The sequence below is a fragment of the Emys orbicularis genome, chromosome 24 (genome assembly GCF_028017835.1).
Source record: "Emys orbicularis isolate rEmyOrb1 chromosome 24, rEmyOrb1.hap1, whole genome shotgun sequence".
Taxonomy (NCBI): domain Eukaryota; kingdom Metazoa; phylum Chordata; order Testudines; family Emydidae; genus Emys; species Emys orbicularis.
Window position 1 is genome coordinate 16049604 of NC_088706.1, and position 24640 is coordinate 16074243.

At 56.1% G+C, this 24640-nt stretch overlaps 1 protein-coding gene across 1 annotated transcript in view; it reads right to left on the minus strand.

Moving 5' to 3' along the window:
• Nucleotides 1-24433, minus strand: part of ARHGEF18 (Rho/Rac guanine nucleotide exchange factor 18) — a 75863-nt gene extending 51430 nt beyond the window's left edge. The window contains exons 1-10 of the mRNA XM_065422170.1: nucleotides 24358-24433; nucleotides 11758-11894; nucleotides 10079-10581; nucleotides 5228-5432; nucleotides 4278-4392; nucleotides 2914-2971; nucleotides 2293-2337; nucleotides 1838-1918; nucleotides 1225-1330; nucleotides 350-503 (exon numbers count right to left, since the gene is read on the minus strand). Of these exons, the coding sequence (XP_065278242.1) occupies nucleotides 350-503; nucleotides 1225-1330; nucleotides 1838-1918; nucleotides 2293-2337; nucleotides 2914-2971; nucleotides 4278-4392; nucleotides 5228-5432; nucleotides 10079-10581; nucleotides 11758-11894; nucleotides 24358-24433 (1480 nt within the window). The remainder of the gene's footprint in view (nucleotides 1-349; nucleotides 504-1224; nucleotides 1331-1837; nucleotides 1919-2292; nucleotides 2338-2913; nucleotides 2972-4277; nucleotides 4393-5227; nucleotides 5433-10078; nucleotides 10582-11757; nucleotides 11895-24357) is intronic.
• Between the last annotated feature and the right edge of the window lie 207 nt (nucleotides 24434-24640).

The following is a 24640-nucleotide window of genomic DNA, read 5'->3' on the forward strand; positions in this document are numbered from 1 at the left end:
AAATGTAAAGGAACAAATTGACCCTGAGCCCTCCTTTGGGAAAGAGACAGGAGATGCCTGGGCAGCTAAGACCAATGAGAATGAACAGGGTGCCATGCCCTGGGAGTCTGGGAACAAAGCGGCTAGGCCAGGCTTCCTGGTACAGCCAGGCCAGGCAGGAGTTGGGGGCACAGCCAAGCCAAGCCAGGCCAAGCCAAGCCAAGCCAGGCACAGATGGGGGAGCGGGTACAGCCAGGCCAGGCAGGAAGCACAACCAAGCCAAGCCAGGCACAGATGGGGGAGCGGGTACAGCCAGGCCAGAAGGGAGGGTGGGTAGGTACAGCCAGGCCAGGGTATCAGCCATACTCACTCAGGCACTGCAGACCATTTTTATTCACCAGAGGTTTGGCGCACAGTGAACAGCTGGTGAAGCTGGAGAAAGTCCCTGGCGCCAGCTGGTGCCCATTGACCCTTTTCCACTTTTGGCTCTTTCCTCTCTCTTTTTGTTGGTCTTTGTTCTTACCCTAGAAGGGGGAAAGCAGTGTCATGGCACAGAGTAGCAGGAGTTCGCTATGGGTGCGTGCGCGCACACACACACAGCTGACCCCCCCCCCACACACACACACACACAGCTGACCCCTCAGCAGGGACGTTGGGCTCATTAGTGCTAGTTCAATTGTGTGGTTAGTGCCTGGCCCGAATGTGTTCCCCAGGGACTGAGCCAGCCCCAGAATCTCTGCAGCCCCACTAGGGTGGGTGCACATGTGACTGAGGGCAGGATGCAGTCTGTGTGCAGCAAAACATCTGCACCACACCCTAGAATATAAACTCACACCTGCTCCCTGCCTGGGGGTTGTTGCCTGGGGAGGGCTGTGCCCCGGGCGGGGTCCATGCACTGGAAAGAGGACAGCTTCCCCAGGGCAGCCCAGCAGCCAGCCCTGCCAGACCCCTCCTCACCCTTGCCCCACACAGGAGGCCGTGCTGTCACCTGGAGGAAACATCCTCCCTGATTGGAACTCCCCGCACATTGGGCAGCCCATGCTAGAGCAGTCGGGACAAGTCCTGAGCAAATCCGGCCCAGGGCGGGGCCCAGGGAGCAACACTCCTAGCAGGTGGTATTAGGGACTGGGCTGCTGTCGTGTCCCAAAGCAGCCCAGCTGGACCCTACCCTAGAGCCCGGGGAGCTTACATCCTGTCTGGTGACAGTGCTGCAAGCCCCTCATGGGTTCCGGTTTTCTCCCTCACCTTATCCTTCTGCCAGGACCCGGTGACGCGGTTCCGCAGGGAACTCAGCCGGTGCTTCACCTTGGTGCCTCTCTCAATCTTGTCACTCTTCCCATTGTCCTCAGCCCTGAAACAAGCCAGGAAACCGGTCTCATCCAAAGGGAAGGCAAGGGGGGCGGGAAGTGCCAGGGAAGCCCTGGGACAGGTATGTGCCCCACGCACAACGCCCCCAGGAGAGACTCCCGATGGAGCTCACTGACAGGCCCCCCCCAACATTGAGTTCCCCAAATCTCATGAGCATCAGGTTCTGTGTGAGTCGCCTCCCACATCTGCAGCCTTGTGGTGAAGGTGCTGAGCTCTCCAGGGACCTGGTTTCAAGTCCCAGCTTAGCCACTGACTTCCTGCATGTCCTTGGGAAAGTCACTTCCCCTTCGTGACGCAGCACCTGTCTACAAGAGGAGGAGAGTAACCCTGCCGCCTATTTGGACAGTAAGCTCCTTGGGGCAGGGGCTGCATCTGTGCAGCACCCAACACAATGGGGCCCTGATCCTGCCTGGGGCAGCTGGCTGGGATGCCTGGATAGGTGGGGAGCTGGGATGGGGACGTGGGGCACGCATGCCAACGGCTCACTTACTCATTAGTCAGGAACTCAAACCAGGTGAGGTTCTGCTGGGATTCGTTGCTGCCCTCGGCTGTGCAGACCCTTTGCTTCGCTCTGCGCAGGGGAACAGGACAAGGCATCAGACTGGGAGGAAGAGTAAACTGCCCCAGAGCTTCTGAATGGAGCAAGTTTTGCCTGTCCAGGGGGACCCCAGCAGGCGCTGCCCACCCTGTGGGGGGGTTGGTGTGGGGCAGTTCCCGTGTGGGTGCCTAGCAAACCCTGCACACCTGTTCCCAGGGTGGTGTTGGGGCCCATGTACACTGTGGATGTCAGCTCCCAGGAAGGTCTTGGGGGGATCCTGGTGGGCCTTGTGCACTCTGGGGGATTGTTGCATGGGAGCTGTCCCAGGGGGCACTGGGTGGTAGGACAGCCCATGAGACTAGTCCAGCCCCCAGGTGACAGGTCCCCTCTCCCAGCCCCACACTCACCCATGAAACTGTTTCAGCTCCTGCAGCACCTGCTGGACGATCAGCCTGCCAGGGAGGAGAAAAGGGGTTAGGAAGTCTCTCCACTGGCCGCTGCTCCAAACTCCCACGCAGGCCAGCCCAGGGCAAGATTCATGCCTGGGGGTAGCAAGAGCCAGCAAAATGCTTCCCTCGTACCCTGGTGACTAGGAAGGAGCAGCTGGTGGAGGGCAGGGCTGCCCAGAGGGGGGGGCAAGTGGGGCAATTTGCCCCAGGCCCCCGGCCCCAGAGGGGCCCCCACGAGAATATAGTATTCTATACTATTGCAACTTTTTTTTATGGAAGGGGCCCCTGAAATTGCTTTGCCCCAGGCCCCCTGAATACTCTGGGTAGCCCTGGTGGAGGGAGCATGCCAGGTACAGAGACCCACCTGCAGGGCCACACTGTGCCTCTCCCAGCATGAAACACCAGCTGTTTGGCTGACAATCTCAGTGAGCCCAGGGCGCATCCCAGAGCATCCCCTGGGACCGGGGCGCGTCCCAGAGCAGGCACTGCCACGGCTCATGGCACCGCTCTTTCTTGCTCTCTTACAGTTAGAGGCTGAATCTGGATCCCCAGCAACTCAGAAGAATCACTGACACCTACACATGGTCTGGGGCCACATGGTCCTTTTCAATTGTCTCCAGCGCAGGCGGTTCAAGACCTGGAACCCAGGGAGAACATGGTCAGTGGGGATGCCAGTTCCCTGGCTGTCCCTTGGCAGAGTGTCACATTTCAAGCTAGGTACAATTAACCCTGGGCCTGCTGGGCTCCCACACTCCCTTTAATGGGGAAGGAGGGTCGCTGTGGAGTCTGCCTTGGTTTCCCAACCTGTCCCGTCTTAGCTCCGTTCTCTGCTCTGCCTCCTTCACATTCTCCTTGAAATCGGAGGGCAAGAGCTCAGTTCATCACATATGTGCCAAGCTACTTGACCTCCTGCGCTACTTCTCTGATACATCCTCTTTCTGCTCCCTCCCCGTCTCTTCCCAGCTGAGGACCGGAGATACACGCAGATTGCTTGATGTCTTTTCTGGTGGGATCATTAATGGATGTTTCAGCAGCAGGCTCCCTGGGTGTGGACAGAACAGAGCTCCTGTGAGCTGGGAGGTTTTGGAGGTGACAGGCCATGGTCAAATCCTGGTGTTCTCGTGGGTTCCTCGTGCTCGCGAACGAGTTTTGTCTCGTCACCCTGCTCTGAAGCAAAGGGGTTTCTGAATGGGCAGGAATCAAGGGGAAGGGGCTCTTTCTGGGCAGGGATTGTGTGTCAGCAGCTTTTCCTGGGGAACTTCACAAAGGGATCATAAACCCCAACAGGACACCCAGCAAGGCGATGGTCAGTTCTCTCTCTAGCCTGCCTCTGCTTTCCTAAAGCCCGTCCAATCCAGGAATGAGAATCTCTGCAATTCTGCTCTAAAGGCTGTGCCCTGCCTTGGTTTATCCCATCCCAGGCAGGCTCAGTACTTGCTGGCTGCACTTCACTGGCCGTTCTGGAAGCTCGGTTACCAGGGGAAGCCTGCACTGTGCCCCGACAGGTGGGACTGAGGCTCATGTACAGACTGTGTTGTTGGGATGCGGCTTTCTGTCCATAGGGCACTGCTTGTTGTTGTGTGCAGCCAGGGATCCGACACTGCACCCAGCCACGGACATGTTCTGTGGCAGTGTATCATTGGAGACAGCTATGACATCACATACCATGGTAACAGGGGCATGGAAATCACTTCGATCAGACTCAGGGTACGTCTACACTGCACCTGGGGCTGTAATTTCTGGCTTGGGAAGACATAACCACATAGCTCTGACTCAGCTAGTCAGTGTCGCTGAAGCTAAATGGGCAGCGTCATGAGCTAGCTGCCCGAGTCCATACCCAGGGCTGCCCAGACTTCAGCATTCTCCACAGGGTCTCCTGCTAGCGCACATTCCTAAGACTACATCTGTACAATTAACCTATTTCATGCCAGGCTTTTACTCACCTTTGGCAACTGGGAGCGACACCTCCAGGTTGTGAGAGATTCGAGGAGAGGAAACCTTGTCGCAGGCGGAAGGAACAGACTTTGACCTCAGTCTCTTCCCATTGCTGCCATATTCCTGGAAAAGACAAGAATCAGCAACGCTTCAGGGGCACGTGGTTCGCACCGGTCCTGAGCACCTGCAGGGCTCTGCTGACGACCCCACCCCACCGTCTTGCTGGAAGTCACAGCCAGATAGTTACCACACAGCACAAATCAGGGCCTCCCTTCAAAACCGATTACACTGGAAACAAACCCCGGGAATAGGCTGACATCCCGTGCCACCCTTTGGTATTTAACCAGAGTTATGATCACAGCACATGCTGGAAAAGCCATCTATTTACTAGAGTTTCTAGGGAGGGCTGAGGGTCTGGGCTTTAGGATGGCGTGGAAGAAGTCTATGCTGCTGTGATATCTGCTGTCTACCGGCTGGTTCCATGCTAGGGTGCCTAGAACTTTTGTACAGGTGTCCTTTTTACATATAGTGAATAGAAAGAAACAAAGATATTGGGTGGAGCTGCTAATCAGGAGACCTGGGCTCTGTTCCTAACTGGCTTGGACTCTCGGTGACCTCTGCATCAGGTTCCCCATCTATAAGATGGGGGAGATGTCCCTCCTCTCCCGGGCTCTGATGGGGTCTGTGAGCCTCACGGCACAGAAGCTGCCAAGTGACCCACGTTTTTATTATGCAGGAACATGTGTCCGTGACCCCTCGGGGCCCAGGGGCTGGAGCGGTTTGTCCCAGAGCAGAGCGGGGACACAGTCGAGGATTCACAGTGCCGAGGTCCCTGGGGGTAGTGCTGTCAGGAACAGAGCCTGGAGAGACGGGGCACAGGTTGAGCCTGCGTGTCCTGCAATCCAGCATCTCCCACTCCCCACAGTGTGCCACGGGCACGGCTTTCACGCCCACTCACTGTGTCCTCGTGATTGGGCACGATGGCGAAGTTCAGGTGCAGGGGCTCTATCTCCACTTTTATCAGAGTGCTGCCACTGCCTTCCCAGGCCTCCACCCCAGCCGTGGGCAGCTCCAGGGACACACAGGGAGCCAGGCAGGGCAGGCTCCTTTCGAGCTCTTCTTGCTCCAGGTCACTGGCGATCTCGGAGGCATCCAGGCTTAGCCTAGTTCAGGGAACAGAAACCAGCTCAGACCATGGGAAGGCAGCAAAGGCAGCAAGGGGGTCGACAGAGGACACCAGTCTGTGCCCTCCTCTACACCCACCTGTCCAAGGGCCTCATCCCCAGGGACAGACAGGAAATCCAGGCCCAATTCTGCACCAGACACGTCTGTCCCACAAAGGCTGTTGGCCCTCAGTGAGGGCCCAAGCCAGTGATTCATGCCGTCAGTCTGTGGATGGTGGGCAGAGGCTGGCCAAACAAAGCCACACCTGCGTCCCCATTCTAGGGCAGCCAACTGAGGACAAGAAAGACCTGTTACAGGCACAAACTACTTTGGACAGCAGCCTGGGGGTGACAGATAGGGCAATTTCCTGCCATAGCCTGGAAAAAACGTATTTGTGAAGGTATAAGGGATACAGTTCCTTTGGGGTCCGAGGCCTGCAGCTGGCTGCCTGCAAGCCCTGCCCGCTGCACCTGAGAGGTGAGCAGAAACTTAATTAGCTGATCTTTATAAGAGAGGGAGAGACTCCAGAAAGCTGAGGGGCAGGGGCTGTGCCCCTAACGGACTGCTGCTGGAGCCACTGCAGAAAGGAATTGCTCCAGAAACCAAATGGGCAGAATGGAGACTGTGGGAAGTCCTGGATTATTGAGGGTCTGAGGTCAGAGCCAGGAATTTTGAGTTGCTGAAGGTATTGGTGTGAGGGCCAGACGTGGGGAAGGGACCACTCTGCCTGCACAGACTTTGAGGGAAGAATCCGTGAGGTCTGATTTGTTTTGTTCAGAAGGGTTAAAATAAACAGCAAACCCAGCTAGAAACTGCTTCCCTGGGTTCTCTGAAGGGAGCTCAGACAGAATGACCCCAGGCAGCAAGCTGTCTCTCCAAGAGCAAACCTGGCCTGGTAAGTAGGAGGAGGGTGCTATAAGATAGGCCCCAACCCTTCGCAGCACTGAATTAAGTTTAAGTTATCTGTGGGGTAGAGTCCACTGTATTGAACGCTAAGTTTACGGATTATTGGGGAATTGGAAGCAACGTCTCTAAGGGGAGATGTGTCTGAAGTAAACTCTGTGAAGTGTTGTGCGCCTCGAAGGTCTGTTCTAAACAACGGGCCAGACACGGAGGCTCTTTTGGGACAAAGTGAAGTGGGTTTGGGGAAATGCCTCAGGGGGTGTGTGGGGGGTGAATGTAAATTCACACCGCCAGACCCAGCTGTGCCTTGAGGACAGAACCAATGTCTGCTAATTACTACCCTGGAATCTGAGGAGCCAAAGCCTGAACTGTAGAAAGGAGAGCGTGACCGATTCACGGTGGTTCTTGTTTTGAGCTAAAGCCGTTACGTGTAGACACATCAAACCCCTCGGGGTTTGAAGGACTGTCCACCGGCCAGAGCCCTGGCTGGCATTAGGAGTGATCTCTGGTGAGCTCATTAGCATGCTTGTAGGCTCGTTTAGTGTTTTTAATATGTTTTCTCGGTACTGCTTTCACCTTAGAACTAGACGCACTTGCTTGGAAGGAGCCGAGTGGTAACAGAACCGTCGGCAGTTACGCTGCTTATAGCCTCTGTAGAGAAAGCGACGTGCAGAAGTGACTGGTTAGGCCGTCTGATTGGCTGGGGCTGTCAGAGTGTAGATCCGTGCAGCCTGGGCATACCCCAGTCAGGAGGGAGGGAGATGCGGGTCTCTGCCCAAGAGAGGTGAGGCCTGAGGAGCTGGGAGCCTAAAAGTGGGTGACCTTACTGGACCACAGAGGGGGACACTGGTGCAGTTGCCCTGAACTGTGACACTGTGTTAAAGAGTCACCAGAACAGACACACCTGCACACACAGTCCCTTGCACAGATGTGCTGCTACAGGGGTCTATGCAGCAGGAGACTGAGTTGAGCTTGCATTTACACTGCACCTGTTTCCACCACCAAGCAGACAGCAACCAGGCTTGCTTGCCCAAATCCCACGTATGCATGCAAAGGAGGGATTATTGCAGGCAAAATTGCAGGGGCAGTTTAGAATGCAACCAGAGGTGGGGATGGAGAGAGGGTGGGTGGAGGACCAGGGTAGATGATGCAAGAGATAATAACTACGCTACAGCTGCACCTTCCAGGGTTCTGGTTACACTGTGTAACTCAGAGCAAAGCCAGAGTGATCTGTAGAGTCCCTACGATCAGAGGGATGAGGATGATTTCTCTAGAGGCTCCAGCCGAACTTTACCAGACACTGTACACCCCCACCCCCAAAATGATGGGGGAGCCCATGGTAAGCATAGATGGCATCTGTTATGCCCAGTCACAGTGCCCAGAGCTGTGCCCTCTGTAGTGCATTTGGTGCATCACTCTAGAATTTACAGATGAGCTTTTCTAATCATCAGCATGTCCATGACCTGCCCATACCCCGCAGGGCAGACTGTGCCAGCAAATACTGCTGACCCCTGCCCAGCCCCTGTGCGGTTCTGGGACAGACACGGGCAGCTGCCCAGCCAGCATGGCCTGACTCCATTTGAATGCTGTCATTTGGCTAAAACTCCATCGAAATCACATCGGGCTTTCCCTTTGAAAGCCTGATTTTGCAAGCAGGGAGCCACTACCGTGAAGCTGCCCTGTAAACCCTGCCACCACCCACTTGCAGTGGAGGCTGCTAAATAGGCAGGACAAAGAAATTCTCATTCAGGGGCCACGGGCCAGGATAACTCTCCCATGCCCCCCAAGGCCCTGGGGATCCCTAGCGTGCTGAGGGAAAGCACTGTCAGGATGCCAGCCACATAGGAGCGAAGTGATGAATAGAGACCAATGGAAAATCTGATGCTACCTTGTGGGAACTAGGGATCTGATCCTTGTCACTTGGCTCCTGCTAGCCAGACACATTCCCCTTCTCCACACATCGTAAATCACCCGGAAAGGGGACTGACCAAGGCTGTGGCTTGCTGCCGGCCGCCTGCGCACTAGCTCACATGCTCCTGCCACAACGTAAGCCGTGAACGATACACAGCACATGGAACAACAATAGGTCTTAGGACCGAAGCCTGCGCCTGATAAAGAACTGCCAAGATCTCAGCCCAAGATAATTCCAGGGCACCTTATAAGGAGGAGGAGATAAAAATAGTCGTTGCTGGCTCACAGCTCCCTCCCTTCCGGCAGCCAGATCAATACGTTCATCCCAAGGACGCATAAGTTCACAGAAATCCTGCCCAGAGGCCTGTGTGTGACAGAGCACATGCGGAGGCGTCAGCTCCAGCCCTGGCTCAGCCTTACCCCCAGAACATCCAGCCACAGGAACCCAGAGGAGGATGTGGCTTGCCAGGGAGGGCAGGGTCAGTGCTGGGATCACATGGGCAGGCTCCCTCCAGAGGAGAGCAGCTGGTATGGCAGAGATGCGCACCCAACACCTTCTCCTGCTGGCACGGCCAGAGCTGAGGGGACAAAGGATGGGCTGGTGCCATTCTCCAGGGCTCCCCCACTGGGGTAAAGGGATGCAGGCAGGGACCCTGCTCACCCCAGGAGGGGAGATCCCCTTTCCAGCTCCTGGGCCTGCTGGGAAGGGCCTTCTTGCTGCTGCTGCCGCCCCTTGCCAAGCGGCTGATGGTGCAAAAGCCTCTCCCAGCCCCCCACACCCAGGCCTCCTGCAAGAGTTTACATCCCACACAGCACAGGGAGTGGGAGGCTTCCAGGCCTCCCTTGGCAGAGGCTGACTAGGGAGGGGGACCACCCAGCAGCAGAGAGAGATCTGGGCTGCCTGAGCATTCCAGCCAAAGCACTGCACGGGCCTTTGCGGCTCTGGGTGGGCCGCGCCAGCCAGCCTCTTGCAGGGGGTGGAGCGGAGATGTCGGCAGGGAGCAGGCCCATTGGATAGGTGGCTCAGGGCAACCCGGGGAATTGGAGTCCTTTGCCTGAACGTTTATTGGGGCTGGGGTGTCCTGGGGCAGAACAGAGACGGCACAGTCACTGTCATGCCAGCAGCTCCTCCCAGCCTGGTCCTGCCACCTCCAACTAGAGGGGAGCTTGGCCCCAGGGCCCAGTCTGGTGCCTGGAGTGAACAGCCACAAGCCAGCGCTCAGCTCTGGGGAGTTCCGGCTGGGGAAGGAAGCAGTGCCTTGGGGCTGCCGGCTCCCTCAGACACTGGGCTTACAGCAGCTATGCTGAAAAGCCTGCTCGGGACGTGGGCCCGCTTCAGACCCTTGGGTGCCGTATGTAGCCACAACATGAATAACCAAGGGGAAGACCCGGAACTGCCCCCTTCCCAATCGCGGGAAGCCCAGAAGTGGGACACCGGCCCCACCCCCAGCCTAGGGGAGTTTTTTTGTCACACAGCAAATCAATGGAGATAGCCCATCTCCTAGAACTGGAAGGGACCTTGAAAGGTCATCGAGTCCAGCCCCCTGCCTTCACTAGCAGGACCAAGTACTGATTTTTGCCCCAGATCCCTAAGTGGCCCCCTCAAGGATTGAACTCACAACCCTGGGTTTAGCAGGCCAATGCTCAAACCACTGAGCTATCCCTCCCCCCAAATGCAGGTGCATCCCAGGCCGAGGAAGCGGCAGCCCCCTCTCACCCGCCGGGGGCTCGAACCCTGATTTCAGACGTCTGGAAAGCTGCCGTTTCACCACATCCTCTCTCCCTCCTTCCCCCCACAGGCCCCACACAAGCTTGGCTGAGCCTGCCGTACCTGCGCCCGCTCTCTGTAGGGGACACGGGGCTTTCCCAGCTGTGCCTCCGTGAGGTGGACATGGATCTCATTAGCGCGGGGAAGGACTGCTCATCCTCATGCAGCTCCAGTCCTTTACCCTGCTCTGCCAGGCACCCCCCCACAGGGGGGCTGTCCTGGGGCCCTGCCGCACAGGAGCAAGCAGAGTCACTGTTCAGGAAATGGCAGCTGGCCTCCCTGTACTGCACTGAGGCGGAGAAGGGATCGGGGCAGGCAATGCCCACAAGCGTTCGCCCCAAGCCTCTAGGCTTCTCTTCCGGTACAGGACAGCTGGGCACCACCTGGCCTGTCTGTTCTGGCAGCATTGCCATTGCTGGAGTCACGCCGGCCTCTGGCAGGTTCGGCAGTCCCAGGTCTCTGTAATACTCTGTGCCGTGGAGAGCGAAGTCTATGGAGAGGAGATCCTCAGTGCTGCTGTGCACATCACCCATCAGGGCATCCGGCTCCGGAGACGACGAGTCTTCCTGCCAAGGGAGCAACAGCTTAATACCTTGGGATGAGACCAGGCAGAGCAGAGCAGAGCATGGCTGGGGCAGACCACGCTGACCGGGCCTCAGAAAGGGGCACGCCCCACTCCCACTAGCTTCCCTTTCACCTCTTGTGACAAACCAGGAGACAGCTGGGCCAGTCCAAAGGCAGCTAATCCCTCCCTCTGGGGCTTTGGAATATTAACACTTAACGTGTTATCCCTGACACCTCGGAAAGACACCAAGCTTCCAGCTCACCTTCCCCTGGGGGGGCGGAGATATCGCTGTCACTGCGTACACGGGGGAAGAGGCGCAAAGGGCTGGAGTTAGGCTTTCCGATGATTATGGCTGATCACCTGACTGGCTTTGAGGACTCAGATGTGTGAGATTTTTGTGCTGCCGCCCGCGCCAAGAGCAGGGCTCTGGTACCTCTCTGCACTTTGCCTCAGGGCAGGCACTGCATGCCCAGAGCAGGGCAGTCACTGGTCTCAACACTGGAGGGGGAAGAGCAGGGCACAAAGGGCTTCTCTGGTGGGTGAATTGTGCTGCCACCTTAGCACGGGAATGCCTCATGCTTCTGCCCTATGGCATGTGGCATTCCTGTGCCTGACTCCCACTAATGCCAAGGGAAGGGGAGTGTGTCATTGCCCCCTGAACAGGGGACATGCATCTCCCAAGCCCGCCAGGCTCCCCAGTGGCCCTGCTCTCCAGTCTCACACCAGGGCAAATCCTCCAGGACATTCTACCCCTCTCTGCAGGAGACCGAATCGAAACCCAGAGGGTGGGGGATACAAACGCTGGCTGGGGGCTGGGCTGACTAACCTCTGACCCCTTTCACTTGGATCCAGACCCAGAGCCAAGGGCTCGAGCGTCAGGTCTCTGCAAGTGAAGCCATTGGCTGAGCAGAGCAGCCTGGGTGCAGCAAAATCTCACTCACTTTCCCCAGAGAAACAACCGTCCATCCACAGAACCCTGCGGAGACCAGCGAGACTGCCACCAGGTCAGAGGCGGCCCCAGGGACCCCGTGCTTCCAGCGGGGGGCTGTGGATGGGAGCGGAGGACAGGCAGTACACTGGATACTCCAGCCTAGCCCCTGCATAGCTGGAGACTGCGCACTCAGCGCACTCACCCCCAGGACAGTGGTTTGCCAGCAGACCTGTAGGCCACACTTGCCTTTTCCTCTGCCATGCTGGTGAAGAAGACTTCATCTTCAGCAATCAGGGATGGGGAGATGGTGTCTGGGCTGCTGCAGTCTGACGTGGGGATGCCGCTGGCAGCGAACTCCCGCGAGCATGGCTTGCAGTCTGACCCTGCAAGAGAGAGACGGTCACGGTCGCTCAGCAAGAGGGAAACGGGAACAGCCACAAGGGCAGCGATGGATCAGATGCAGCCACGCAGAGCAAGTGCAGAACAGGGCAGCCCCAGTGCCCGACAGATGGCATGCAGCCCCCGGGCTCCTGCATGGTGGCCGTGCCAGGGGCCCTTGTGACCTCAGCCGCCATCAGCCTGGAGCCAGCTAGAGAATGGCATGCCATGGCCACCTCGCTGCAGGTGCCATGGAGACGCTGCAGTCTGCCCCACCGAGGCCCTCGAGCTGCTGACAAGATGCCAACGCAGCTGAGCAGAGGTTAAGCTGCTGGTGGCAGAAGGCAGACACTGGTCCTGTGTTCCCCATGGGGGGGCTGTAGGGCGCTAGATACAGACAGCAAAGCCCTAGGAAGGAGACAGCACAGTAAGGGCCAAAACTTGCCCAAGCCAGGGTCAGGCTGGGCGCCCTGCTTAGCCCTTTGCACAGAGACACAGGGGAGTTAAGGAGGAAGCCCGAGCGAGACAAGTCAGCCACTGGCTGAAGAAGACCCAGGCACTGCAAGTTGAGCGCCGATCCCGGTCTCAGGCCAGGCCCAGCCCTTCCCCCCAGGCTGCTCATTTGGACATGTCCTTTCAAAGAGGGTTTACCCCCAGAAGCTCTGCCCCAGGCCGGACCCAGGCCCAAATCCGTCCCCTCCCCCCTGCCAGCATATGGCCGACCTGTCCCCCAGCCACACTATGCCACACGGGATTCGCTGTTTCCTCAGCGAGGACGCAGAGGGGCGTTGAGCCTGCCCTGTGCGCTGGCCCAGCCCCAGGTCACTCCCAAGCAGCAGCCGCCAAGAGGCGCACCTCCAAGGAGGAGGCATTTTAAACAAAAACCTGAGCACACGGGCCATTAACTGAGCCAGCGGGTGACCGACGAGGGGCCTTGGTGGCCAGCAGATCGGGCCATGACAGAGGGAAGGGACGAGCGGAGTCTCTGTGGCCCCAACAACAAACAGCCCAGGTGCCTGAGCCCTGATGCAGCAGGAGCAGGGCATCCCTGTGGGGCACACGGGGCCTGCCTGGAGAAGGCAGCACATAGATCTGCTAAATTCAGTATAAAATCAAATGGCACGAGACAAGGAATCTGTAACCAGATCCCGCTGAGCGTGATCAGGCCCTGACTGAGCCATGGGGGCCACCAACCACCATGCTGGGCGCTACGTTCCTCCCTGGCACAAGGCCCTTGTGATGAACTTGGCCCCTTCTCTCCAATGCTGACCGTGTCCCCGTCACCTGCCCTAGGACAGACAGCAAGCAGGACACCCTGACAGCAGAGAGGCGATGGGCTGTGGGGAGGCCTGCGCTGAGAAAGCCAAATGTCATTGCTGGGGCTGTAAATGCAGCATTTCTGCCCCAGAATGTGCCTGTTCCCTGCTCCCTCGTGGCCCAAATGGGGAGCTCGAGCCCTTCCGCTTGCAAACCAATTTTCCTTCGCCGCCGACAGGTGATAAATGTTATGCAGAATGTCTCCTGTGCCCCCAGACCCCCTTAGGCAGGGCCCCTCCATAGGGCAGCGCAGCTGGATTGGCTGCAGTTCTGCTGCATGGAAATGTCTCCTTTGCTCGTGATCCCCAGGGAACAGGGGAGTGCTCGTGACGGGCTGTAACTCTCCACAACGTGCTTCACAAGCACAGAACGTCTCCACTGGCCCCCACCCAGCGAAACGTCAGCGAATGTGGCTCCTGACCGAGTGCTGAGAGTGGGGGGAGCTTTCTTGTGGGACCCCCACGGCTCTCAGGAGGGGAGCCCCACATTTCAGCTCTCGGGGAGGAAGCAAGGCTACTCCTCTGACCAGAGCTACCACAGACCTTCAGGGATTGAGAATCTAAATCACGAGCCAAGCAGGGCCCCATGGCAGGTCTCGTCCTGCGAGCACCTGAAATGCCACGCTCCTTAACTCCCCCTCAACTGCACCTTGGCAGGGCAGCGACTGCAACCATCATGAGACCCAGCCGCCTTCACGTCCCCTCCTTGCTGGCTCGGGTCTGGCATGGAGACTGGGTTTGGGTTCACTGATCTCCTGCCCCACTTGTTCTCGTTCCAGGGTCTGGCATCCAGGGTCTGACCCCATCCCCAGAGTCCCCCTGACGGAGCGCCGCCAGCCAGCCATTCCCAGATTCCACACGCTACAGCAGGTGATTTACTGTAGCCAGATGGTCAGGCCTGAGGCCTTTGTCTGCAGCCATATGAAGACAGCAGCAGCCATTAGCTAAGAAGCAGAAAGTCACATCCTCACATTCCACCTAAATTACATTAAAACAATGTAATATCGGGCTGTTAAGAAGGTGCCTGTCCTAATAGCACCTACCATCAGAGACAGAAACAGATCTTAAGATGGTTAAAGAAAACGTAGTTTGATAGCATTCTGTCTGGCAAGAAATCACTTCTCAATAGTTGTGAAATCCTCATTTCTTTATTGTTTTATCTTTATGGTCCCCACTTCTCTATTGTTTGTCTGTACGATCTCGGTCTGATTTTTTGATTGTTTCCATGGGCGGCAGGTATCGTAGGCAAGGGGCTTTGCCTCCCCAAACGGCCTACCGTAGCTCCGCCCCCAGGCCAGCGTGCCTCCGGCAGCGACTCAGGGCCACCGGGGCGGCTGCTGCTGGACCCCGCTGCCTGCCCGGCGCTGGCCGCCTGAGCACCGGGACTGGGGGCACAGTGACCGCGCTGCCCGGTCGCCCAGAGCCCCGAGGCTGGGAGAGCTGTGGCTGCACCGCCCAGGGGCTGTGGGTGCTGAGGCTGCGGCGCACTGGGCCTGGGGGGCCAGGGGTTAGCCTCCCCAGACAGCCGGGTCACCGGCCGCCCATGATTGTTTCTGTCGGTTACATAATTAATTTTGCTAAGTGTAAATTAATTAAGGTGGTGGGATGATTAGGTTAGAGAATTTTGTTACAATATGTTAGGATTGGTTAGTAAAAATTTAGTAAAATGATTGGTTAAGGTATAGCTAAGCAGGACTCAAGTTTCACTATATAAACGGGGGTCCAAAAGGAAGTTCTTTGGGGAACCAACTCCAGGACACAGCCCCAAAAATCAGAGCTGCCAGACCTCAACACTCTGCCAGTGACATGGTGCAGAAACTGGAGTCCCCAGATGACCTGATCCTGACTGGCCATCAAGAAAAGTTCATCCGTCTTATTGGGAGTGGAAGTGGTGAGCACTGTACGGTTAGCGTGTGCGTTCTGTTTTGTTAATAAGTAGGATATTACTGTGTAAGACTCTTTCACTGGTAAAAGACCCCATAAACCCGCAAAAGATTAAGTCCTGAGTCCACAGGGAATGGGTGTGTGCTCTGAGCCCGGAGGAGGGGTAAAGTTAGGTGCCTTTTGCCTGGAGCCCTAGGAACTGGGAAAGGGTGGGGGTGCCTAAATGAACCGGGCTACACCTTGAGCACTAGGTAGAGGTGGGATGCCCTAGAGTGTGCAAGTGACAGAGAATTTTGTGCGGGTAACACCGCACGCTACAGCAGGTGATTTCCATGGCATGCGACCTGCACTGTTCTCCCAGCCCTCGGTGAGCCCACAGGCCCCTGCACCTGTCAGCTAGGAGGAGTCCCATACAGGCGTTCCAGTTGCCTTCTCCGCAGAACAAATTCCCAGATACTCCAAAGTGACACTGAAGAAAAGGGGCCCAGAGCCCAGATCAGCTACACCCAGAGACAACTCCGTGCATCAAGGAGAACATGGCTTCCACCAAGGAATGCCCTTGGGTGCCCCCCCATCTCCTCCCCTCGCTGGCCAGGGTTCTTCAGCGCTGCGACCAGGTGAGGTTCTGTTCTCCATAAATGCACATCTCCACCATGTGTGTAACCTGCTTTCACCTGGATAGTCTGGATCGTCCCAGAGAAAGATGGGCTTGTCCAGCACCCACAGATTTTACCCCCACCCCGATGGGCTCCACAGAGTAGTGCCAAAGTCACTCAGAACAATGGGGTGCAAGCTGTTTCCTACCAGCCTGATCACGTGCATCTGCATCCTTGGCTGGGGAAGGATTCCTCCCGACTCCTGGCACGAAAGCCCATGATCAGCGTCTGCAGCCCCACACGTGAATACTGCAGGGATGAAAAGCTGTTTCACAATAAGTCCCAACAGTGAAAGATTCATTGTCCTTGAAAAGAGGAAATTAGCATTCTCAGCTAAAGCACGTAAAGAGCAGTCGGGGCAATGCCCTGTTCCAGACCTGGATTGCAGATAGTTGTCACAAGCTTTGAGGCACTTCTCAGGGGTTTATAGTCCTATGAGTTTGCTCGAGGGCCCACAGGCAGCTGCCCTCCATGGGAATGCAGGTGCTAAACCTACAAGATTTAAACACATCCAACAATTTTACTCTCATCCTTTATTCTTAAAGGCTACAGCCCAGGAGGTGTGAGGCCAGAGCCATACGCTGGGGTTCTAATGACAGTCCTGAGCAGCATGGAAGGATTTCATTCTCTGGTGTCAGAACGCTCCTACGTCCGTGTCCTCTGCACTGTGGAGCGTGTGTGTGTGTGTGTGTGTGTGTGTGTGTGTGAGAGAGAGAGAGAGAGAGGCGTGTGTATGCACACAACCTGATCGCTCATTGAGAAATAAAACAAAGGCTTGACATGGTTCATGGTACAATGCATCATCCAGCTGACTACAGCACATTCCTATGCTGAGCCACCCTGAAAACGTTAACCATGATCTCTAACCATGGCGTGACTCATGGAGAATTCAGATGCCATCTCTAAGGAATACACTGGACAGAAGCCAGGCCACCGGACCAAGCATTGTGGTGGATAATTGAAGATACAGTCTCTTGCTTTGTTCTCTGCAAGAGGCCAAACGCTCCAGCTGACCCAACAGGACAAACTAACTCTGCAAGGAATACCACAACACACTTCAAAATTGAAATGAAACAAAGTATTCTGTAGATCTCTATTGCTGACCCCGTATCTGACACCAGGAAACCTGAACTAACTACTCTAAACTTGTTTAAATTCACTCTCTGCAATGACAACACTACACATTTCATGCACGTGGTTCACTTGTTTAGACTTGTTTAGACTAGGCTGGCTTAATGATCTTCTACACAAGCAGGACTGTCCAGCATCGAACTGGGTGAGGAGTATACAACCAGCCTCAAGATGGGTAAGCCCTACAGAACTGTCCTAGAGTAAGCGTAAAACCTCCCTCTGGATGCTAATGCGTTACATGGAACTTGGCATGCAATGATGTAGTTATTTGATGGCTGTTAACCTTTCCTTCCTGAATCTTAAGAATTATGTGTTCCTTCCAGAGACTTCAAATTACAATTGCTACCAATCAGCAGAGGCAAGTGTCTGGCAATATGCATTTTTAATTTTATTTTTTCCCATATGTATTAATTGGTTCATATATGAGAGAAAAAACCCTAAAAGATTACACTGAAATCCCACATAAAAGACATTTGAATTTAATCTTTTATTTATGGGCTATCAGCATAAACACCCCCATTAAAATGTCCCAGGATTTCTAAAGGCTTTGTTTACTCTGTCACAGGATTGTGCTGGACTTCCTCACGTTTAATAGGTAGCAGCAGGAGTGGAGATGACATCTCACACTTAGTCACGTCACAAACCTAAATCAAGCTGACTGGCTACAGCACAGGCATTGGGCTGAGAGTAAATAGGCAGTTAGTTGGATGCCCCGTGTGATGAAAGCCACCGAGAGACTCCTGACGGACAGGGCTAGACACCGATATAGACCCGCCCATGGACCTGGATCACATTCGCCCTTTTGGCCCCAGCATCACACTGGGAGCTCATCTTCGGGTGATTATCCGCCAGGATCCCCAAGACTTTCACAGTGACTGGCCTCCATGTCAGATATGCCACTAGCAGGAGGGACTGCTCAGCTAGCAGCGCCCAAGGGGAGGGAAGCAAGTTCTGCTTTCATAATGAGAGGTGCCTAGAACAAGGGAAGAAAAAGGAAGCCTCTTGTTTCCATGCCTCCTTTGAAACAGGGAACCTTCTCTGAAAGTGAATTGTCAGGGCGCCAAAGGTAGCCAGCTGCAGGGACCAGGCAGTCACTGCAGACTGACACGCGTTTTGCTTCCACACCGAGGTGGGTGATAGCTCTGAGTCACACGCGTCGAAGTTAAACCAATGAAGTGTTTTCCTCTAACAGCAGCAGCCACGTCCTGCCTGCCGGAGCCACTCCAGACAGAGGCCCATCGCGCCTTTACACGGCGGCCTTCAATCTTCCGTGCTGAAGTGGAACCCTGGAATGGAACCAGCACTCTTGGAATCCTGGAAAACATTCAGCTTGTTCTCCTCATGCCATCCCGGGGCTGGGGATCTGGACAGAGGCACAGACTGCAGCCAACGTAACTTCTTCACCCCACAGCACAACATAGATCCTCTCTGTGCATTGCAGACACTCCTATTCAACACTCGATAAATCAGTCCTGCACACCAGCCCCCATAAACTTCATAACACAGCCCCGCACAGCAAGGCATCATTACTCAGCAGCATATAGAGCCCAGAGCTATAGGGCTGGGAGACCATTTTAGGCAATGTGTGCACAGCCAGACATGACAAATTAAGCCCCACGCTACCTTTGCAGTGACTCCTTTCCAGCTAGTACCATGGAGAGAGACGAGGGGAAGGGGTAGCCAAGTAGCAAAGCCATCCACATACCTCCCCAGCAAACCCTCCCAGGAGCCAAAGACTAAGCAGACAAGAGGAGCCTTGTCTGATGCCCCGAAGGTCAGACTGGCTTCATCCAACTGCCAAGAGAAGCAAATGCCCAAGTCGACAGACCCCCCCAGACTGCCCTGAGCCACTGCAGACGGTGGAGTATGGGTGTCATGTCACATCAGCCATGTTCATCTAATCCAGCGGTTCACCTGGGGGGCTGTCAGCAGGTTTCAGGGGGGCTGTCAAGCAGGGCCAGCGTTAGACTGGCTGGGTCCCAGGGCAGAAATCCCAGCCGGAGCCCCACCATGGCAGGGCTGAAAAACAGTAGTTGTAGCATAGGTGGGCCGTGGAGTTTTTATAGCATGTTGGGGGGGGGGGGGCGGGCGCAGAAAGAAAAAGGGTGAGAACCCCTGATCTAATCCAGGTAACACGAGCAGCTCCGAGAGTCCCTCCCAGGACAGAGTCTCCTACTAAGCCAGCACCACTATCGGCTACACCCAACTGGGCACTAAGCGTAACAGCTTGGCACGTGGACAGGCGCACCACATTCGCAAACCAGCCTCTGAAATTCCCAAATTTTGGCTGGGCAGACTGGTGTGCACACAAGAATCAACTGGGCGAGACCCAATCCACACTTGCACAGAGCAGCCACTCAGCAACTGCTGAGAAGATCCCTCGTCCTTTGCTGAGTGGGAGGGGTTTCCTGGCCCCAAGGAAGCCCCCAAGTAGCCTGGCAGGAACCCAGAGGCAGGATTCCCCTCCTACACCTTCCTGACTCCAACAGCACAAATGAGAGCAGGGCAGGCCCAGGTGGGACAGAGTGACCCTGGAGCAACATTGCAGGGCAGGACTAAGACACGTGGCTGCCAAGCACAGGAGCAGACTGCGTGGCAAGGGGCATCCACACAGGGCCGGCTCCAGCTTTTTTGCCACCCCAAGCGGCGAAGAAAAAAATATATATATATAAAGCTGCGATCGGCGGCACTTCGGCGGCAGCTCTACCGCGCCGCTTCATTCTTCAGTGGCTGGTCCTTCCCTCCGAGAGGGACTGAGGGACCCGCCGCCGAATTGCCGCCGAAGACCCGGACGTGCCGCCCTTTCCCATTGGCTGCCTCAAGGCCCTGCTTCCTGCGCTGGTGCCTGGAGCCGGCCCTGCATCCACAGCGTCACGCTGGGAGAGCTGGACAAGTCCATGGCCCTGAACGGGGCAGGACGCGCAGCATTAGGCTCCCCCCACTCAACAGCACACTCTGAGTAGGAACCGGCAGCCTCTGGGCTCAGAGCAGTCGCTGGCCCTGTGCCGTGTCTATACCGCGGGCGCTATCACAGTATCACTGCGGTGCTGCACCTGCGCTCCTGTAGCGTAGATGCTTCCCACAGCAACAGAAGGGGCTTTTCCTCGCCGAGAGGCAGAAGAATCTTTCCATCAACCTGGCTGCGTCGTCAGTGGGGCTTAGGTCACAAAATGCGTCCCCTCCCCGAGAGCCATAGCTCGGACCGTCTAATTTTGAAGCATAGACCAGGCCTTGGGCTCCGTGTGTTTCTCCTTTGTAAAAGATGCAGGCTCCTCGGGGCAGGCAGGCCCAATGCAGCAACAGCTGGAGGGGTGGGGATAGATACCTCCGGTAGGCAGCAGCAACTCCCACCTTTGCTCAGCCGGAGGCTGGAGATGAGATGACAGAGTGACGCTCTCAAGAGCATTCACTGTTTGCTTTAAGGAAACATTAAGCAGATTAGGACTGTGGTTGCTTAATGCGCCTCTGGCTGGGAACCATAAAAGGGTATTGCTGCAGCGAGCGGGCGAGCGCCTGGACGTGGAATCCCCAGAGCTGAGTTTGTGGGGAAATGGTCTCCGAGTTCCCTAGGACTGGAAAGGGCCCCACCAGCAGCCTGGGAGCCTGGTTTGATTTAAGGCTCAGCCACAGCCTGGCTCCATGTCTGACACCCGGTCCCGGAGCTGAGCTCCTGCACAGATAGAAGGGAAGGGAATTGCAGCACGACAGGACAGTTTAGGACGTGTGTAAATGCACAGCAGCTAGGAGAGGACAGGCCTGTGGCCTGGGTGAATCTGCCCCCAGGCCCCAAAGGACAGGACAACACTGGAGCCTCTTCCACTCTGTGACACTGGCTCACGTTAACTCCCTGCGCCCCTCAGCCCCTAGGGCTGGCCGAGGCCAGGAGAGTCCCATCTCTGGGGGCACACAGGCGGTCATGCAGGCCTGTAGCCCCTCTCTGGCTCTGATGATATACAGACAAGCTCAGCAGGTTCCACTCAGTTAAAGCAGAGTCTGGGTGTAAGTGCCAGGAAAACCGCATCACAAGGGGTTAAATCCCCACCACCACCACCAAGAAGGATTAAAGCCCAGTCAGTGCAGTCCTTGCTGCTGCCTCTGATAAACCAGTCCCTGGTTCTTTGCAGACTGGGCTACCAGGTGAATCCGATGTGGACGCTGCACCTGCTTAGTGGTTAGAGCAAAGCAGACTGTCAGGGTCTATTCCGAGCTCTGCCACTGACTCACTATATGACCTTGGGCAAGACATTTTCCCCTAGCTGGGCCTCAATTTCCCCCACTCCATAGAGTGCAGGGTTTTGTGAGGCTCAGTGAATGAGTCAGCGAACCGTCCGGGGAAGAAGCATGCTGGAGAAAAATCAAGAGTGCACATTCCGTATGCGCAGCTCAGGGTCTCCACGTTTCAGGCATTCTCACTACTTTCTTTTTTCTAAAAGGTAACACCAGACACTGTGAAGAAAGGCAGCGACACCACGCCGTGTAATCATTCCACAAGGCAGGAATGGCTGGGCCCCAGCCGGGGGGATTTCCCAGGAGCCTGAACAGAGACTCCTGGAAACTTATAAGAACGGCAAGTTTAAGAGCGAAAAAGAACGATCAGGAAGCCACCTCCTGGCCCCAAAGCCAACCCTTTACGGCTGGTTCTCCGGATTATTAGAGCTACAGACTAAGACAGCTGTAGAGTGCGCAATAAACCTGCCGCTCCTGGGGGCTCTGAATGAGTGCGGTCCCTTGGTGCATGTGCCAATGCCATGCGTGAGCAGCCCTTCGCTCCTGAGGGCTGGGCTGGGCTGGGCTGGGGGAGGGGAGACAAGCTGTCTGACTCAAACAGTAACTCTCAGCCATATACTGGGGAGTCTCCAGCCGTTCCTCCAAGCTGTACCCAGGCCCGGCTGTTGGGCTCAGGCAGGGCCAGCTGACTGCTAAGGAAACGAACGCACACACAACTAATGCACCCACGCAGGGACGTGGGGATGATGTTAATCACTGAACTCGATTATCACCACCACGTTAGGGAGACAGGCAGCAGGAGGTCCCAGTTGGGTCCCCTCTGGTCCCTCCTGGGCGCCAGGGCAGCGTGGTTCCTGGCTGTCTATTTGCTAGGTCTTTGTCCAGTTTAGTTCAATTCTCCCAAGCATTGGAGCTGCCCCCAGAGATGATTACCCAGCCGGATCCGTCACCGCGAGCTCCGGTCTCCGTTTCCCCATTACGGTGGGGTGTAGCCCCTCGTAGCACCCTCGGGACCTCCCCCTCCCCGTAGCAATCACTCTTCGCGCAGTGGGCCCAGGGCCAAGTGACATATGCTCAGCTTCTTCCTCTTTCCCCTAAATCAGCCCCCGAGCCTGCTGGGTGCTGTACTCGGAGCTTCCTTTAGCAAACACCAGCACGTTGTCACAGGTTCCAGACCCTTTCTGACCGCGCTGGGTCAGGATTTCTGGCAGTGACTGCTACTGTTGAACCGGTTTGTTTTCCGGGCGCGTGTTCTCACTCCCTTCGTGCTGCTGAACCAAACACCCCCTGTCCATTTTCTGAGGCTGGTAGCTGCTTCGCCTGCCCTACTCCGCTCCAGGCTTGAGAGACCCAGAAGACAGCCCAGTGCCCTTTCCCCATCTCACTCCTTGACACAAATCCCCTGCTCCCTCCCCACAGGCCAGCCCTCAACCACGTGGGGGTAGCCGCTGGGCAGGAGGCGAGCGAAGTGCTGGCACTGTTCTTTAAACCAGCTCCACCTGGACTGCGAGCTTGCCAGGGTCCTGCTGAGAAAGGCTCCCGGAGAATCTCACCGGGGTATTCGGCTCCTGAGTTCCCCAGCAGCTAGGGTCTGTTTGACACCGATGTGGTTAACAGGCGGTCCCCACTAGATAAGTGCTTAGAGCCCATACCACATGGCTCATGATGAAGGATTTGTGTGCAGGGACTTCTCTCGTTCACCAGCTGGTGCACACTGCCTTCACAAGTCCTTTGGGACCCCCCAGAGACGGCGGCACGGCGGTGGTGGATGGCGTGAGCCCAGCACAGGTTGTGTTTGTCACACAGATAAAGCACTTTGGAAGGTCCCAGATACAGTAACTTGTGGGGAGGGGATTCAGATGCATGTTGAGAGTCTGGTTCCTCTGCTGCTGGCCCAGAGAAAGTGCCTCCCCAGCAGCAGCACAGGACTGCAGGGCGGAGCGGAGCTGCAGCTGAATGTCTTGTGCACGTGAGGCAAACGCCCAAAAGGACAATCTGTTCTGAGGCAGTGTTCACTGAACCCTGTGTGCAGACCCTACGGCGCTGCAGGAGGGAGGCTGGTGTGAGACAGACACTCTCCAGCCCAATGCGTAGGGGCCAGTTAGTACCACGACATCGTTACAAGGGAGATGAGCTTAATTTGGAATTTAGCAAAATTCAGTTCTCATCAGCTGCCTCAAATCTCCCTGTGCCCCAGCCAGCTGCCACAGCACATCCAGGTTTGGAAAGGGTTAGCCTGAATCAGCCTTTTGGGAGCCTAGTCCTGTGTCAATTTCTGCTTCCTGCCGAGAATGACTTTCCATGTTTCGCTCAGTTTGAGTCTCAGATCCACCCTGTATCCAAGGCTCGTCCACTCAGGAGAGGGGAGTGCTGGGGGGAAAAGGCAGGTAGGGATGTGGGGAGAGAGGAGCCAGGTGAAAAGGAGGGGGAGGAGCAGGCTGAGAGCTCCGACATCGCAGGTAAAAATACCTGGAAGCATCAGAGCAGCGTGGCAGTTGCACGCTGTAAATATTCACTGGGGAAATGATGTCTGCATAGGACGAGCCAAGCCCCAAGTGACTGCGAAATTCATGCTCCTCAGGCCTCTGGCTCTAGTGTCGGCCAAAAGCAACACAACGTTTTCAGGGACAGTTATGCAGTGTTTGGGGGCTGAGGACCCTAATACCAGAATCAGTCTCCTCTGTCACCGCTCACTAACACCGCGGGGGCCTTACTCCGTACCGTGCGGCGCGCCACGTTCCTCAAATCACAGGCTGCTCCTGTCAAGTGCCGAGGCTTTGTTAGCCCACAAGTTCCAGGGGGTCTCCTTGAAAGCACCAGAGAGGCCTTCAGCCCCTTTGCACACATGGCTCTGGGAGCTGAGCTCTCAGCATGAGATAACCTGCAGCACTGCCAGAGGTTCACCTGGAGGCAGCTGCCTCTATAAACTTTAGGCTCTCCAGCCCTCTGGGAGCAATGAATCAAGTTCATTATCAAACCAGAAGACTGATATTTAACCAATTACCCAGCTGCTAGAAGCACTTAAGGTGCCCTGAAGAGAAGATTAAAGGGAAGGAAAAGCATGAACAAATATTTATGCAGCATCCCCTCCGGCAAGGAAAGGCTCGTTTCTAAACAAACATAAGCCTCTCTGCCAAAGCAAGCCAAAACTCCGCTAGCTCCGGGTCTGGGTGTCTGCACAACTCTGCAGCAGTTACCCAGGACCACCGAGCACGGCTCCAACCAGCATCCATGGCCCACGGGTGGGACGTTACCTCGCTTAAACGACCATCTCTTCATCCAGCGCTTTGAGAACGACGGCCAGGAGTGGTTTAGCAGCGAGTCTGCCATTGGGGAGCCTTCCGAGCCCCGTTGGGGGACAAAGCCCAAGCAGAAGGCGATGATGCAGGCGCTGCAAGGCAGAGCACAGCACGGTCTGAGGCAGCTCTGCAGACTCCAGCCCAGGAGCTGCCAAGAGGGGGAGTGGAGAAGCCAAGTGTTTTGTCAAAAGTATCAGCTGATAGAAGAGGCAGCCAGAGGGAAATTCTTGAGCTTCAT